General features: G+C 37.7%; 1 protein-coding gene across 5 annotated transcripts in view; it reads left to right on the top strand.

Moving 5' to 3' along the window:
* LOC128018827 (cAMP-specific 3',5'-cyclic phosphodiesterase 4D) overlaps nucleotides 1–19,092 on the top strand; it is a 107,077-nt gene that overhangs the window by 58,360 nt on the left and 29,625 nt on the right. The window contains exon 1 of one of the 5 annotated variants that reach the window (XM_052604621.1): nucleotides 1,517–1,937. The exons of the other annotated variants lie outside the window; for them this stretch is intronic. Within the exon in view, the coding sequence (XP_052460581.1) occupies nucleotides 1,798–1,937 (140 nt within the window). The 5' untranslated portion in view covers nucleotides 1,517–1,797. Of the gene's footprint in view, nucleotides 1–1,516; nucleotides 1,938–19,092 lie in introns of those variants that run through there. 5 annotated transcript variants of the gene reach the window in all.

Below are 19,092 nucleotides of genomic sequence, written 5' to 3'. Positions count from 1 at the left end.
CTAAAACCACAAGCATTTCTGTCTTGGCAAGGTTGAGTTGAAGGTTATGGTTCTTCATCCCACAAGAAATGTCTGTTAGAAATGCTGAGATGTGAGCAGCTATCATTAGATCATCAGGAGTTGAGAGTCATCAGCATAGAATTAATATGAAAAGCTATATTTCTGAATGACAGAACCTAGTGATGCCATGTAGACAGAGAAGAGAAGTGTTCCAAGAACTGAGCCCTGAGGCACCCCAGTAGCTAGCTGTTGTAATTTGGAAACCTCACCTTTCCAAGAGACCTTGAAGGGCCTATCTGAGAGGTAAGACTCGACCACTGGAGTTCAGTTCATGTGATCCCCTTTGCCAGTAGGGTCGACAAGGGGATCTGATGGTTAACCACGTCAAAAGCAGCAGACATATCCAGCAAGATAAGTATTGTTTTGGAAGCCACTCTTGCCAGTCTTAGGGCTTCAACAACTGAGAGCAAGGCAGTGTCAGTTGAATGGCCAATTCTGAAGCCAGACTCCTTGCTGTCCAAGAGGTTTTTCTTTGTGAAAAGGCAGAGACTTGATTAAACACAACTTGTACAAGTGTTTTTGCAATGAATGGAAGGGATACCGGTCTGTAGCTCTTTATTAGTGCTTGGTTAAGAGTGGGTTTCTTAAGTAGTGGGGTTATTTTATAAGTCTAAAAAAGAATGTTCACCCTACACTCTCTTTAATATAAAGGTTGTTTATTGGAATGTTTGGTTCCAATGAAGAACCTGTAACATCCATGGAACCTTTTGAAGCACAAAATGTTCTTTTGTGCTGGAGCCCCAAAATGCATCAGAACTCTTTTTCAAACAGTTGAGACGTTCAAGTATCAAATTTAGTCTTATTAATTGATACATTAAGTATCATATGCACCTTTTACAAAAGTGTGTTTGACCTAAGAAACTGATGTTTCCTTCAGGCTGTAGATCTGCTGAATATCAAATTCTATGATAGCTTTATATTTTTTATTCCTCATCTCCTTACTGCTTAAGCTTTAACCCTTTTCCTATGCCAACTGTATGCGTGTGTGTGTATCTTAGACTAGTTTAAGTGTTTATGTTGTTAAGTCTTATTTGTATCACACTTGAGGCTGTTCATTGTTTGTTCATAGCTGGAGTCCGTAATCATTCAGAATTTTGCTACATGCTCCGAGTAGATTTGTACAGTAAAAATTCAGACAGTTCATTCAGAAATCTATTATTTTAAGTGTGTAGAAATTGCCCTTACTCCTTATAACTTGCATGTACTCCTGAGGTACGCAAATCACTGACGTAAAACACCAGGAAAACAACAGACTGTAATGTTCAGGAAAAAGGTGGATAAATCTCATGTAATTGAAACTTTGAAGGATTTAGGGCAGTATATACTTGCTGAACTCTAGCACCCTGCCCTCTGTGATGTGAGAGGAAATATATCACTGGCAACAGGAAAAAACAAAGACTTAATACCGTCATGTGGATAGGAAGGAGGAATGTGGTCAAGCGTTTTCCATATAAACACAATGAATGCGAGTTGGGACAGGAACAGCTCGGCTACACTCCGTTGGAGACTGCTGTATTTATATGTTATAGGATCCACAGTTAATTTTAGGGCAATTTTATTTGTCTTCCCTTAAACACAGTATCTTGATTTAAAATTGAGCTAAATGTTATGTTTTTTCTTCATCATTATTAAAGTATGGTGAAGTAGTTGATTAACCAATCCAAACTTGGCAGTAAGAAGAAATCATGGACACCGACACCACTTAAATCCACAATTACCACACAACCTTTTCTCTCAATGAGAAGGATTCATGGAGAGCTTGTTGACAAACTCTTGAATGTCTGTTATTCAATGAAGACCAGCCGCAGTCACCGGGTTCGAGAGGAGAGAATGATGCGCTTGAGCAGTCTTCCACTCCGGAGGCATTCCTGGATATGGTGAGAGTTTCCTTTAGCTTGTATGTTTATGTTTCTGGTGAGGCAGCATCTACAACACAATGCGTCAAAGAACATTCAACACTTTTTACATGCTCATTGTTTCGGTTGTGTTGTATGTGAAGAGAACAAATGCCTGTTTGAGTGTGTGTGTGTCAGCTGTCTGAACTACTTTGTCACAGGTTGCCAGTGGCTCTTGTCCTCTAGCTTGCTTTTCAGAGTAAATTTACTGTTTAATGGTGGACTAATTTCCTGCTATCTCATCCAGCATTACATCAGGGTTGCCAACTCTCACGCATCTGGCGTGACACTCACGCTTTCACCATCAATCTCACGCTGAAGTCCAAGCGTGAGTGTCACGCCAGATGCATGAGAGTTGGAAACCCATTTACATGTCTGAGCAGGTTTACATATGAGGGTATACCTGTATATCAAAAGCAGATTAGCAAGGGAGGCAGTCATAATTAGATCAGAGCATTATGTGTTTTTAAGCCTATCAGAGCAGAACTTCTATAAAAGCCAAGTATTTTTATAGTAACAGTTAATTTCTAGTTCACAGTCGTAAGGATGAGATGCATTGTTCATATTTAAGTAATCCAACAACAGCATTTATTTGAATTTTTATTTTATTTTATTTTATATTTATTAAATAAATTAGAATGCAGATTTTATGAACAAATAATAAGATTCTTATGGTCTTATTTTACAGTTCATTCAGTAATACTTAATTTTGCAAAAATGTATTAAAATATATAGCAGTATGCTATACATTGTGGATTTAATTAAATAGATTTGTTTAATTTTTTTTGCATCTTTCGTGTGCCAAACAACAATAACAAAAACAAACACTTGGAAAATGGCATTGGTTTCTGCTTTCTTTTCGATCATAAAAATATGACTGGTTTACAGCAGCCCTCTAATCTTTCAAATACAGGGACATTTTTTTTCCTGATTAACTGCAGGCCAATCATGTAATCTCTGACTGTGGATTTGCCAAGGCACACATTTTCCTGAAAATACAGGCGCTTGTGAAGCACTTCTCATGCCTTTAGCTTAGCGTAGAGGCTTGTCTGATAGATGCTTTATTGAATCTGCCGCTGGGCTCCTTGACAACAGTGAGGAACGAGTGGGTGTTTCGCTATTAGTTCACAATAAGAACACAGTGTCAGCACAGTCAGCGGGTGGTAATCAGCTCCATCCGTATTTCCAACCCTGTTAATGCTAGAAGAATAGCACCTGAAGTGGCTAGCATCGTTAGCTGCCCACCAATGCTAATCCGATTCGTCGCTGCCGTCATATTTCCTGTGCATTTTAAAACATCTCTGTCAGTCTGTGGGCAGCCGCATTTCATACATGGATAGTCAGGCTTACACAATCTGTTTGTGCAGTTGATGATGGCTTATCACTTGGATGCAACAGAAATTTACGCTAAGGATTTGCGCTTTAACTTCCTTTAAGGGACAAGGGGTTGTGTGAAGTAAAAACAGCATTGTTACTTTACTGCAACATTCACCCCTACTCAACAGCACCTTTTCAGTGTTGTTTATTTGTCTGGGATTACAGCTGTTGCTATGCAAATTTTCAGTTATTTAAGCACACTAAGTCATTCATTGAAAGTCAAAAAACACATTGTAGAAGGATAATTGTAATAATGCCTCCAATTTGTGGACTGAATGGCTTATTGTGAGCTCCCAGCATGCACTTCAGTGTCTCTTCTATGTGGCATTTCACATAGCACTAGAGGTAATCCAGAGAACAGCTTGCCCAGGAAGAAATAAGCTACAACCCCAGTTCATTTTTAGAGCCCCATGTACTGAAATACTTCTCAGACGGTGTGCTGGTGTGAAAATGGACTTGAAATAATGAGCAGGAACACTTCTGATGTTCTGTTGGCTTTGAGGAATAGAGATCACTCAGAGACCCCCTCCCATACATTTAACGTTCATGGTGCTGTAAAATACTGTTGTTGATCCAAGGTGCTTGAAAGCGCGTGATGCACAGCCTTCTGTTTCATCGACATTAGTGCTGTTCTGTAAAAGCTGACTTAAAGCTGCAGGGGTGGGATTGATGGCCCACGTGTGAATCCCATTATTTTTATGTTGACACCTTAAGTGGTAAGAAATACGAAGATCCTTTACTTTATTCATGCTTACAGTATGTGGCTACTGTTTATATGTGGACAGGAAGGGTCACATGCAGTGTGAATAATTACATTTTAGATGTTTACATTTGTAATATATGTACTACTATATATGTGTATAGTAGAAAGTAGAAGCAAAATATTTGTATCAAAACCATTAATAACAGCAGTTAAGTACAAAATAAAAAAATATATATATTTAGTGAGGAAGGAGCAACCAAGGAAAACAAATACATGTATCTAAATAAAAAATGTTGTAACACTTTAGTATGGGACCAATTCTCATAACTAGTTGCTTATTAGCATGCCTATTGGCTGCTTATTAGTATTTATGAAGCACATATTCTGAATGCCTATATTCTATATCCTACCCAATACCTAAATTTAACAACCAGCTTACTAACTATTAATAAGCACCAAATTAGGAGTTTGAGCCAAAGGTCTTAATGGTTTGTTAATAGTGAGAATTTGACCACTGATGTTTTTCAATCTTAAAGTCTAAGCCCAGGAACCCATGTAACATTTATTCAGCAGCTTTTAAGAGGAAATATCAATTTGTCCTTGACTTTTTCAGCTTGCATTGTGTTCTAATTTCCCCATAACATCCTCCTTCAGACCATTTAATCTGTGGGGAGAGAAAGGTCAGTACTGCAGTGTGATTATTGTGGAAATGCTTATGGCATAACAAAGCATAAGTTTGACGTTGCACAGAAAGAACGTCAATGAAGCATTTCACCAGGGAGCACCAGAGATGCAAGGAGCAGTTGTATGCCTTTGTTTTGAGATCTACATTCAGTGACATGCTTCTGTGGATGTTTCCTCTTATCTTCTCTCGTCCTTCCTCACTGATGCTGCCATGCAACGCTGTCGCAAGCATGTGAAATTTACAACACCTGTAACACTTAAGAAACAGTCTTGTCAGTATACTCTGCTTTTATTTGAACTTATTTTGAACTTTATCTCCCACACACAAATTTCTACCAGTGTTGTCACGGTACCAAAATTTCAGTATTCGGTACCAATACCAGTGAAAATCCATGGTTCTTAGTACCAAAGCAAAACACTAAAACATGCTAATTAAAAAATGTGACTATACTTTCATTTAATCCCAGCTGTGTACCTATTTCATTTTAAAGGGCTTTTGTTACAATGTTAATGTTATCAATGTTAACAATGTTAACTATTTGTACATTCTCTAACACACATATTTTAGATTTACAATTCATTTAAAAGCCTCTGGTGTGTTAAAATAGTAGATATCATGTCCTCCTCTTTTTTTTTTACCGTAAAAAAGTTATAGAGGCATTAAATAGGTAATAAAGAAACTTAATTCTAAAGCTTATTATATTAGCGTTAGCCATGCATAACAGTGTTCATTTCAATCCAACATTCAAATTAAAATATTTAATAGTATTCATAAAACTGGTAATTCTCTTTGTATGTATTTGCCTCCATTCGATCCATGGGAAATGTATCTAACATTATTGTATGTTATTTTGTGGTCATTATATTGTTTTAAGGAGATAAAATGGCTTTTAACATCCTTGACTGACATATTTAATCACATTATTTTGACGGTAAAGTTTTGGGTGTTTTTTTTGTTGGTGGGTTTTTGTGAGTTTTTGGGCTAGAAACTGTCCATCAAATCTGGCAACATTGGTTGAGCTGAGCCTGCGCTCACAAATGCTGCTCAGGCATTACAGGGAAGATTAAATGAAAATGTCATCCATAATTTTCTGAAGACAGTCGGTTTGCTTTAGAAATACAATGATATAAAAACACCCGCGCCAGGTTTAGACTTTGACACGTGCAGTGCTCATGCTTATTCAGCGAAGTCAAAGCCTTTTGGAAAATCTGTTTGTGGCGGTCAGTTTTGATATTTCCCAATGTATGGGAAATGCTATGAAACTTACCTGCTTGAACTCTTTAATTTGATCTGGGTGTCTTTCTTTAAAGTGTGTTGTTATTTTGGTGTGTTTCCTTCTTTTTGATGTCGACATCTCTTCTTGTTGCTTTTATGAAGAGAGTGCATCTGCGCACCCTTCAGACAGCAAATCAAGAACAAGAAAATGGTAACGTAACATTTACATTTTTTAAATAACGACTTTGTACTGGGTCTTTTGACAACACTACTACCAGCAACAATTTACAAAGGATTTTCAGTGGAAAATCACAGTTTACAGTGCATGTTAATCCAGTTTTACCAAGATTTGGCATCCCCAGTAGCGGTGAAACAGCCTTTTTATTATTAAAAACAGCTCTGGCAAAAGACTTTATCGTTTAGTATAGACCACATTACATCTTTTGTTCTCACCTAGTGGTGCCAAACCTTCTGTTACGCATAGCTTTGAGACAAATATAGTGTGCTGTCTATGCTAATAACTTGTTTGTGCTTTTCTATACTAAACATCATAATTTCCAATAATCAGTGTTCAATTTAGCTGACCTAAAATCTAACAAAAGTGTGAAAGTAAATGTCTGGTTCATAGTTTGATTTTATTATATATTATATGTGATTATATTCTCAAGTTCTTGAAGAAAACAGTTTAACAGTTTGGAAGTTCATCCTGGAAGTAGATGAGTCATATCATTGTCAACATTTCAGTTAACCCATTTTCAAGTTTTGCGTCATTCTCGATTCAAAACAAAGTCATGCTGCACTTATCAAATTACTCCATGCCTTTCCTGTAAAAATAAAAAATACAAGCTGCTCTTGCCAGCAGTTTGAATTTTTGGCGAGATGACAGATAAATACATTGTAGCTGGATGTCACAACAGGTTTTGCAAATTGATGGGCTTATTACATCCAAAAACAAATGCATTAAATGTATAATTAAAAGTTTGGATGTTTGTCAAAGCAATCTCCATTTTCACACTCAAATTAACTCTTTGTAATCAGTGGTTTTGCTTGTAAGTAATGGAATGGGGGGAGGGGGCATTCTCATTCTAGAGTTTAAGATTGGACAAAAATCTGTGCAGAGTCATCAGAATTTATGTTCAGTTTTGGTGACATCTTGGCATAAACTAGCATATTGATGCTTGCCTAAAAGCATATAACAAATGGTCTAAAATTAACAAATGTTGATTTCATATTGTCTTGAATGTAGAATGTGCAGTGAAAGGCTCGGCCAATCAGAATTTAGAGATAAAATATATGGTTTAATTAAAAAAATGTTTTGTTTTGTTTTGTAGTTTTGTTGCTGGGAAAGACTATTAAAACCAAATGCACAGATAATCTGATGTTCATTTTGATATATTTATGATGAATTATTAATAAATAGATATACAAGCCTCTACACTAAATGTCTTTGAGCTGCAGAGTCTTGCACTAAAGCATATGCTGATGATGTCACTATGCTCTCGTACTGTCACTGATGGGACATTATTCAGCCCTGTGTCCGTCTAATCCTATTACAACAGCCACATGCCGCTAGTGTCTTCACAAGAGAGCACCAGCTACAAAACAAACTGCTACATGAATAGCTAACAATGCTTATTTGAGGCTGTGTGATTTTGTGGTTCAGACACTGTGTAGTCTGCTGTTGTGCTGTCAATATTTAGGTGTTCTGTGTTGTATCCTGACTGTCAGATACAGAAATGTGGCTATGTTTGGCTGTTATTTGAATATATGTACCAAACACCCTTTTATACCCACAGTACTGTAGTTCTGGATGCTGCTCTCTCAAAAGGGAAAATAATATAAATAATTATAATTAATTATAATTATATATAACAGCAGTAGTAACTGTAGCAGAACTAATATTACCATCAACTCATTTGTTCATTCAGTGAACATTCAGTGTAATTTCATATCAACTCTAAGAAATTATATTTTCCTCGATACTGAAGACTTTTATCAATAACGCAGTGCAACTGCACTGCCATTGGTTTAATCTGTAAACTTTTTTAAATCAATGACAGCACTGCGTAGCTGTGCGAGCCTGTGGTGATGCCGCCCGCCAAAGCCTGTCAAAATGGGAGGGGCAAATGGCTATATAAGCAGGCAAAATCGCCTGAGGAAATCAGAACTCCTTCAGCGATGACTTCACTTCGCTGGATCCCCACTGAACGGCTTCGCATGAACGAGCTCGTCAATTGCGGGTGTTTCCTGAGACGTTCTAGGCAGTTGAAACCCATACGTCCCCTCACCGTTCCCACTTGGGACCTTCACACGGTCCTTGGAGCTCTCAAAGGACCTCCCTTTGAGCCACTGTGGTCAGCTGACCTTCAGCTCCTGACACTCAAAACTGCTCTGCTAATTGCTTTAGCATCGGTAAAGCGTGTTGGCAATTTGCAGGCCCTCTCGGTGAGCCCTGCATGCCTTGAGTTTGGGCCCAATGACTCGAAGGTAATTTTAAAACCCAGGCATGGCTACGTCCCTAAAGTGCTTTCGACGCCGTTCAGAGCACAGGTAATTTCCCTCGCAGCTCTGCCTCTGTTGTCAGATGAGCGAGAGCTGGATTTACTCTGCCCAGTGAGGGATTTGAGGATATACATTGAGCGGTCACAGCCGTTCAGGCAGTCTGACCAGCTTTTTGTCTGCTTTGGTGGCCGCACCAAGGGGTTTTCGGTCTCAAAGCAACGCCTCTCGCATTGGATAGTCGTCGCTTTCACTCTATGCTACTCCTCTACTCCTTGAGTGCCCCATAAGAGTAAGAGCCCACTCCACTAGAGGGATGGCCTCTTCAAGGGCCTGGTCTAGTGGTGTCTCTATCAAGGACATCTGTGAGGCGGCCGGCTGGTCCTCGCCGTCCACTTTTGTCAGATTCTATAACCTGGACATCCCAACCTTGCACGCTCGGGTTCTTTCGGTTTGATTTGACGGCCTCTATCAGACTCCGTCTTCATGCCACCTCCAGGGAGCTAGCTCCCTCTTAGCAGTTTAACGTCAAGGGTTCGACGGTTCCGGCCTCTCACTTATCCCCTGGACCCCATGGTGTTCAAGATAAGTCTTGTCGTTCCCTACCGTGGCACGGCGCGGTTGAATTAGTTCCTCATACGCAGTATGAGTGAAGTATAGAAAGGGAATGTACTCTGTTACGAACGTAACCTCGGTTCCCTGAGATACGGAACGAGTACTGCGTTTTTTGCTGTGCCACGAGGCTGCGGCTTCAGTGTTGTCGCTTCAGTCATATGACCTGATTTCCTCTGGCGATTTGCCTGCTTATATAGCCATTCGCCCCGCCCATTTTGGCTCGCGGCATCGCCACAGGCTCGCGCAGATATGCAGTGCTGTCATTGGTTTAAAAAAGTTTACCAATTAAACCAATGGCAGTGCAGTTACACTGCGTTATTGAAAAAAGGCTTCAGTATCGAGGAAAAAATTAGCTTTTCCCCATACGCAGTACTTGTTCCGTATCTCAGGGAACCAAGTTTACATTCGTAACAGAGTACGTTTTTGTTCTTTAAGAGACTTGTTAGCTGGGTTTCCTTGAATACATCTCCAGTAACCTTGGTATAGAATAGAGTTTTGTCCCCATTTTGTCACTCTCGTTCTGCCCAATCTTGAATAGATTATGAAATAATCTTGAATACAGATGTAATAAGATTTGCCTTGGTTTTTAAAGGCCTTGTTGGTTGTAAAAAAAAAAAAAAGAGTCATTTTACATGAACATTAAGTGATAAAACGACTTATGGAATTTTGGAATAGTCATTTGTTCATTTTCTTTGTGTACAATCTAAGAAACATGATTGAAATATGTTTTATTGAAACTGAGTTTTATCTTTTATGCTCTCCCTGTGATAGTGCCTTGAAGGCCCAGACTCAAAGCTCCTGGAGCCTACATAAGATTTATCACCGAGGCTGAGAGCTCTTGACTCCACCCAATGAGATAACAAGCCTGTAACATTTTCCTGATTAGTTAATGCTTAAATGAGTCATATAATTATACATGCAAGGCAGCCGGCTATTATACTTTGATCTTCTGAATCATATATTTTAGGGTACACACTTCATTTTTAAGAGAATGAAAATAAGAAAGACATTTTACTTCAAATTTTGCTGTATATTCAAATGCTTCATTCCCTAGTTCTCTTTGGAGCCTCTTAAAAGTGTAAGACTTCACAGTTTCACACGTTATAGCTCAGGATAATCGATAGTAAAGGCTTGGTTTGTATTCATATTGTCATTAGTCACATGACATTTACGACTTTTTTACGAAATTTTAGAGGTTCCATTGTACATAGATGGCAGATTAAATGGCACTTAAGGGAATTATTTATACAAAAATTGAAATTTTCTAAAAATGTACTCCCCTTCAGGCCATCCAAGATGTAGATGAGTTTGCTTCTTTATCAGATCAATTTGGAGAAATTTAGCAGCATTGAATCACTTGCATTCAGGTGCCGTCAGAATGATAGTACACACAGCTGTTAAAAACATCACAGTAATCCACATGACTCCAGTCCATCAATTAATGACTTGTGAGGTGAAAAGCTGCATGTTTATAAGAAATAAATCCATAATTTATCATTATTTTTATGTTAAGGTTAGGGATGTAGAAACTTGAATGGCATTTACATTTTGAATGGCCTGAATGTAAGTCCATTTTCAGCAACTTTTCATTTTCGGGTGAACTGTTTCTTTAAAGGGGTTCTGTGACAGTTGAACAACTGCCATAGAGATGAATGTGAATGCTAATGGATATTTTTCTTCAGGCATTATTGATGTCTTTGGTTATAGCATGTTGTTTTGAAAATCTGAAACTGATGAGACAAAGAGAGTCCCTCAAATCCTTGTTGTTTTGCACAGAAATTCCCATGGAGGAATGTTCATCGAGCGGTGACAGAAGTTAGTGACTGTTTCATCTCTCTGTTTTGTCATTAACTGTTCAGTTCACACTGTGCCTGCAATAATTAATTTATCTGTTTGTTTCGTTCATGGTCAGATGTATATGGTGTTCAACATGTCTTGTTCATTTAAACCCACTACCAGCATTTGTGAAAAATTTGCCTTATTCGCTGCTGCTGTTTGGTCAAAGTAGAGCATTTTTTGCTCTCTGGACACAGGAATTTGTATATAACCAATATAAGGAGAAATGTTTTTTTTGCTTATAATGAGCCTGTTGACCAAGTGGTTTCTCAAACGTACACATACACAGCACAAATCACATCCCACCACACAGGTTACAGAGTAAACCGATTCCCACACAGCTTTGGCCAAGGGCCAGCACTGTTAGGTACGTCATAAGCCAGTCAGGTGTGCGACAATTGGCCACATGCAGACAGGCTAATTAGCCGATCACTCTTCCTCGACAGTCTGGCTGTGTGTGTGCAGCCTGACCGGCCTGCGCGAACACCTGGTGACCAAGGAGAAAGCCGTTTAACCCCTCTGCTCCACTCGGGATGCCATGAAATCCATCATGTTTCAGAGGTACGGCGCAATCTACAAGCCAGGGCATTGCTTGCATCCCCAGAGGGCATGTGCAGTTTGTGTGTGTTTAGTTTTTTTTATAGAGTTGTGTATTTCAAGACAAAGCTGAGGCAGTAAAGAAGACACATTCGATTGAGTTGCACCAGCTGGAAAATTAACTTGAGATATGCACACTTTGATTTTAGCTAGGTTCGTTACATTAATTAATTGGATGAGGGCTAGTGCCTTTTTTATTGTAAACAAACTGAAGACTTGCTATTTACTAAAAGCTTATAGTATTTCTTAAAAATGATGTCATTTTCAAAATGTCCTGTCCCAGTCTGGCAGGCTGTTCATAGGTTGAGGAATGTAGCTGTGTAAATTGTAGTTCTGTGTTTTTAACATCGGTTGTTTTAGAAGATCAACATGTCAACTTCTGGCTTGACCGGTGATGTGATTTTAGGGCACTGCTGAATTTGCATACTGAGGAGTGATTGGGACATCTGTTTGGGAACATTCATTAGTTTTGTCATTCCATTTAGTGTCGCTACAATATAAAATAATATTATTAGATTTACAATTCAGAAACACATTTAATGTGCCTTGTTATCATTATAATTTAAGTTAAATGAGCAAGAACAGTAGATGAGTTAATAAATGTATCCAGTTAAAATAAATATTTTAATTATAAGCTGATGATATTCAGTCATTTTAAATCCATTCAAATAAAGGAAACAATTCTAAAGTTGATTAAACTCTTAATGCATTTCATGACAAGGTCGATAACAATTTAATTTTAAGAATTGTTCTAATTTTATGAGAATAGGGAAGTCCACAACACAACTAGAATAATAACGATAACTAGGCACGTTATTTTTGGAATTGCTTTTTCAACTAATATCAATAAAAATATTGACAACCAGTCAAAATCCACCCAACTGTAAAAAGCTTGTACATTTAAAACTGTGGATTACATAACTGCAGCAATTTTATTATAATCCCAGAACATTATCTTTCGTTTGTGAACGTTGATATGGTTATCGTCCTTGGTGTGAATGGGCCTTTATAGGTAATTTATATAGGTATTGTTACAATACCAAATGCAATATTTTTTAATATACTATACATTATTTATTTATTTGTTTATTTAACAGTGTAGTGTACAGAAATTGCACAAATCACCTGAAAAGCTTTAGTGTGTCAGCTGTAAATTTGAGAGTTTTGCTCCAGGGCCATTGAAAAGTGAGTTTTTTTTAGCAATCGTGAAGTAAGGTTCCAGTACCATTCTACTACTTCCGCACCCTTGTTTAGCCTTAAAATACTCCAGGGGCAATTCTGGTTCCTGACCACTGCTGAATGATTAATATAGGTACAGGAATCATGACCAGATCTTTGTCATCACTCAAGAAAATAACTTCAAGATAACGATGGGCCTTGTTTCCAGGAGACTAGAGAAGTGTTTCTGTGAAGCAGACGAGACGTCAATGGCACTCGCTGACAGTGAGAGATGGCGTGGCTTTTTCTCACCTTTTACTGAAGAACAGTGATGGATGATGGAACTACCTCCCAGCCTGCAAACAAAGCCGTACACTTTGTCTTCAGGAAGGGCAGTTGCAATGGCATTACATTACATAGCAGGTTAGCCTGGATAAGCTGAGTTTATTATAGCCTATACTTGGCAGAGCTTATAGGGATATTCATCACTAGCAGCTTTGATTTGTCGTTTGATGGTAATGAATGATAAATGCGCATGTTAATAAGGAGGTTTCACCACAGTTGGATGCCTGAAGCTCATTCTAGAGCAACTCATTCAATTTATGTATATATAATATATTCATGCACTGTGTGGCAAATTCAACTTTTGCTATAAAACACTATGATCATTACATAAGTGTTGTGTGGTAATGGGTTTCTGGCCTTGGACACATTTCTCTATTGCTGTGACTGCATTCCCCCCCACCCCCCTCCGGTTGTGATGAGATGTTCAGTCTCATAGTGAGAGACCCTTGTTAAAGTTACTGTGTTACAGCTGGTGATCGAGTGCTCCCTAGTGGTAACAAATGGAGAAATCTAATGCAAAATACTCTCAGGTTTAGCTGGAGAGCCAGATTAGGTACCACTGAAGACACTTACCAGGTTTCATGGGAAAACATTTTTTTCTTCTTTTACATATTAGTATTTTTGGAAAATACTGAATATCACAGGCAGCATTTGTTAATGTTGTTAATGTAGTGTTTTTTTTATATATATGTATTCATGTATTTCTAATTATTATGTATTATGTGAATAATTCATTTTATTATAAATTGTAATTTTTTCCAAGTTATTTATTTATTTATATATTAATACATCACTGTCTGGTATAACTAATCTGTAAAAAAAAAAGTAATTAATATTTAGAATTTTTATAATGATTTGTGTGAGGATCTTATGTAGGTTTATTTTTAGTGGCAGCTGTTTTTCTCTAGCAATTTCAATATAGGCACATACTTTTAACAGATGGAGAGCACAGTTCAACTTTAAAATTAAAATCGGTCTCATCAAATTACTGTAATCTCTTGCTTTTTGCCAATACTTAAAAGAATCGTTCTTAGGCCCTCATGTCTTTCTTTCATCTAAGGAAGACAAAAGAGAAACTGCATAAATATATGTTTGACAGAATTCACAAAATACACAGTTACTAAGATATAGCCTTTCTGACAGGTAAAAAACAAAAATTGTATTCACAAAATGTTTTGAATGGCTGTCAATATAGCCTTTTCCCTCATTTATGGTGTAGTTATGGCGTTTTACAACAGGGCCTAACCAGACCTGAGCTTGTAATAATCTGTTGGTCTGCTGCCATCTAGTGATCTAAGCAGAATTTTTAGTGATAGTGATTTAGGAGAAGAACCTGTGTTTAAATTCTAAAACTTACATTCATTGCACTGTCGATAGTGTTTTTTAGTATTACCACTCAGATCTTTTAGCTACTAAGATCAGGGATTATTCAGTTCTCATTATGTGCTTAAAGTTCTTAATATTGGTGTACACATCCAATATTAGAAAATAAAAATTACTGACCGAATTGTCAGTATTGCTTGGTCACAGTGTTAGGGGGTTGAGGTTAACAGGGCACTGCAGTGTAGTTTCTAAGGTTTTCTGATTGTAATTAAGTGCATTTCAATCCAGTTTCCTTCAAAAGAATACTGTTTTAATGGCTTTAGAGAGCCACCAAGGGGTGTGATTGCTTAGATAAATAACAACACACAATAAATTGGAAAAATTATTGGAGAATAAGTCTGTAGCACAAACAGTGGCATGCATTGAATGCAAAAGTCTCATTGTATAACAAGACATTAGGTCCAGTACACATGAAAGACTGTTTTAACAGGCTAAAGCTGTTGCACTGTGTTAAATTGGCTGAAAGTAGAAATATAATGTCTGTGGCATCTTGTCATTTGCGAGACTATGTTCTTGATGTGCGTCAGCCCTGTCTCTCTGATTAAGGGCAGAGAGTCGGACATAAAAGCTTTTTAGAAATAGTACTGAGTTAATGTAAGTATGATTGAAGCAGATCAGGAGAATTCTACGAAACATGCTTACTAATCTCGCCAATGATTTCAGCACCTACCTGCTTCTTGTTCACCCACCTCCTGCTCTCTCTCTCTCTTTTTCCCTCCTCTTCCTTTCTGCTTATCCTCCGGTCCCCACTCAACCCCTTCACTCTCAATTTTACTCACGGTACTGAAAACTGGTCAAACTGACCCAGGAAGGCTTGCTCAGCTGTAGTCGGTCCTGTTCAGCTTTGATTAAAACTCAACAATGAGTTTGCCAGCAAACTCAGAACTTTGTTCTCTAGAGAAGATCGCCCGTTACCGTAGCGCTTGCATCAATGGCTCACCGTATGCCATCAACAAACCTATTGACATCAAACCCCGGAGAAAATGGTAAATCTTGATGTGTGTCAGAATAGTCTGCTGCTACGTTTATAATTCGAGACTGGATTATAATGTCAGGGACATTAGCATGTGAGATATGATTTGCTGTCCTCGTTAAATGTTTCCTTGGGATATAGTGTGGAAAGAATGCTGTATGTTTTGTATTTCATAGTATATTTCCTATTAGCGTAGGCTAATGACTGAATACATGTTGTTGTGACAGTTTGGATTACATATTATGTGAATGCAGAAGTTCAGTCGTTATACTGAAGCTTATTACTAGCTTTTAATCTTCTGATGTTGCATTTAAAAGAAAATGCATGGGAACATATATGATTTTATTTAAGCCTGTGGTTAATAATAGGATGTGATATCAGCTGGTAATGAGCCCATTGATTTCCTTAAAGATCCTTTAATGCTTCTCGCCACCGATAAACCCATTTTATCTACAGCTCATTTAGATAAATGGCAATAAAGAAGTCGAATTGAGTGGCACTCGTGACCTGTGCTGTGCACATGTCAGATATTGTGGAAACTTACATAACAAATGTGTGTTAATTCATAAAAAGCTTTGTATTAGTAGCATTACTACTAATAACTGTAAAATATGTCATTGTTTTGACATTCGCGCAGTCCAGCAAGGAGCAGGTGTGTGTCAATAACTACAGTACACATTGAGAAAAATTTGAATGTGTGTGTTTGCAAGTGAAAGAGAGTAAATCTTAAGAGTAAGTGTGTTTCGGGCCAAAGCTCAGCAACAGAGAATTGCTATCAGATATGTGCTTATGCTAATGCTAATAAAGCATGCACACACACACTTTTACAAACATACACACTACCACTGAAACACAGACTTAGAATGAACAGGTAAAGGACACACATAACATGCAAAGTATTAATTCAGTTTTCAGGAGGAAAAAAAATGGAGGTGATTTTATATAACTGGATTTTTTTTCCCAGTATAGTAGCACAGACCCATTCAAATCGTGTTTGCATTCTGTTCTTCATTCAGACAGCATCAGCCTCTAATATTGAGTCTGTCTCTGCATGGGTTTATTTCATCCAAGTAATTATGAGTAGGAGGTTTAGCACATTTATCAGATTTAGAACATATTCAACACTTTTAAAATATCACGTGGTTTCTTCAGATCAACTCTTGACGATTTAATTTTACTAATAACTGGTTGTAGATGAGTGGGAGTGTGAAATGGAGATGAATGCACGTGGAGATGAAGCAGTACATTTCCAGACACTTGCCATCTGGTATCATTGCAGCACTTGGATGGGTGCATGCAGACTGCATGGATGCATTTTGGCTTGGAAGAAAAAGAAAAAGTTAATTAAATGCTGTAATGCTAAATATTATAAAATATAACTATTAAATGTGTGTGATTGTGTCTGTACCTGTATATAAATTCAGCAAAAAAGTCCCCTATTCAGGATACTGTATTTTAAAGATAATTTTGTAAAATCAAAATAAGCTTTGTAGATCTTTATTAGAAAGAGTTAAAGAGTGAACTGTTTCCTGCTGCGGAGCAATATATTGCAATGTCCATAAAGTAGGGTGCCTAAAAAAGTGCTACAGGAGGCAGGAAGGACAGCTGATTGTCTTGCTGAATGGCAAAACACATGTAACCAAGTGTTAGCCTGACTACGTCAGACTTCCTACTTCCGCTCAATTTCATTTCGCTTCTGTACTCTGTCTACGAAGCAAAGTGAAGTAGCAGAGTCTGGTATTACCAGGCTAACCAAGTGTCCCCCCAGAAGTGTTTGAGAACTTATAATTGCTTTAATGAAATAGTTGAATAACACAGTAACACCTCACAGCAAGAACTTGCAAATCTGGTGAATGAGGATGGGATGCCCTGTAGTACTAAAAGCAGCTGGTGGCCACACATATAAACATTAAAAATGTTCTTCTCAGCTTACCTCAGTTGAACACCATAGAAGACCTTACTGATGACACCAAGACACTCTAGTGCAAGGGTCAAAACTTTAATAAGACTTAAAAACCAGGGCAGAGGGTTCTTGAGTTTTTCTTTTCTTTTAAAGCACTAAATGGAAAGAAACGCTACCACAGAACTTTCCAGAAGAGCTGTTTATCATTTATATCTGTGCACTGTGAAATGCTTCTTTTGAGGTTTAATATAGTATTTAATCTAACATTTGGATATTTGTAATTTTCTTAAGTAGTTTGAATAAGTTTCCACTTGATTGTTCCTTGAAAATTACTAATTATGCCATATCACAATTAGGGCTAGGTGGTATATCGAGTTTGTAAGTTATATCGATATTTTCTTTATAAGCGATTCGATTTGAGACAATACCATTTATATCAATATACAGTAGTTTGATACGAGTGCATCTTAAAATATTGCGGAGGACACGGATGGAGCTGTTGCAGAGAAAGTTTGTAGTCCAATTTGTTCTAAACATGTGACAACCTTCATATTAAGGCCTTTAAAATGTCTGGTAAGACATAATTTCTAGTTTCATTTTGCATATTAGTTTAAGCGGCTCGGCCCGTCAGATGCACTGACAGAAAGGCTGCGTGTGCCACTGATAGAGATGCTGCTCATGTTCAATGTGTTTGAGATGTGCTGTCTTCCTGAATGCTAACTTACATTTCACTGGTATAGACCCCTTTTGCGCGGACGTCACAGGTACGTCACGGCGCTAGCTGGAGGCAAAACAAACGGAAAACTGGAGGCGGCTAATACAAACCAACACAGGGTCGGCTACTCAAGGAGCTTAAAATGTCGTCTTGTTGTGTTGTTGGTTGCCAGAATCGACGGAGAACATTTTATATACATTGTTGTGATTACTTGTGATCGGTATTTAAGAACATGGTAAGAAAGAATAAATACAGAAAGTTTATAATTAATTTGCAGTCTTCAGAATTTTTTATTTCTAGAAAATATTTACATCTTAATAATAATTTTACTGTAATGTCACTCTTTATTTAATCTAAGGATTTATACGCCCTCAGTTTTCTTTACTATACACGCTCGGTTTCTCAATCCACTCAATCGGAGGTAATCCTGTCAGATCGTCCATCCAATGAGTGATTGTGTACGGGTCGACCAATCTGGTTCCGTCCATTAAAGTTAACTTTTTCAAATAATTATCGCGGTCCAGGACAGTGAGTGACCTTAAATATTCAGATAAAGCAGATTATTCAGATTTTCTCCAGCCATTATTAAAAAAACAAGCTAAGAAAACTCGCTAGCTTCCGTTTGTTCAAGTGTTGAGGGGAATCTTTCTGCCTCCAGCTAAGCCCCGCCCACACAAATACGTCAGATTGTTTACTAACTGTAAAAGGGTCTATATTCTCTGTCTGTAAATGTTAGAAAGAATTGGATAATATTAGCATTTTTCTGTCAAAGGTAGTACATGAGCCTTGTGCTTTGGGATTCTCTGCTAAACTTCACAGACTTCAGTGAACGAGCGCCGCAGTGCGCGTGCAACCAAACAGACTGAGCTCAATTAAATAGGAGCACAAGAATTCTGACTAAAATTTACATTTCGCTGAAATATTTGTAGTTGGACAATAAATGTGACCTGTGAAGTAAGTCTATTTTTATGATAGCACTGATTGTAAAGTGACTGTAATGGGGTAATCAAAATAGCATAACACATCTCTGTTAGTTTAGTGAATATAAATTCTGCTTTAAAAACCTTATTTTTTGTTTTTAGATTGTAATGTTACAATGTTAGAATGATATGTGATTTTTACCCTTTTTTGCA

Source organism: Carassius gibelio, chromosome A8 (assembly GCF_023724105.1).
Source record: "Carassius gibelio isolate Cgi1373 ecotype wild population from Czech Republic chromosome A8, carGib1.2-hapl.c, whole genome shotgun sequence".
NCBI lineage: Eukaryota > Metazoa > Chordata > Actinopteri > Cypriniformes > Cyprinidae > Carassius > Carassius gibelio.
Note: the sequence above shows the minus strand (reverse complement) of the source record. Positions and strands in the feature narration are given on the sequence as shown.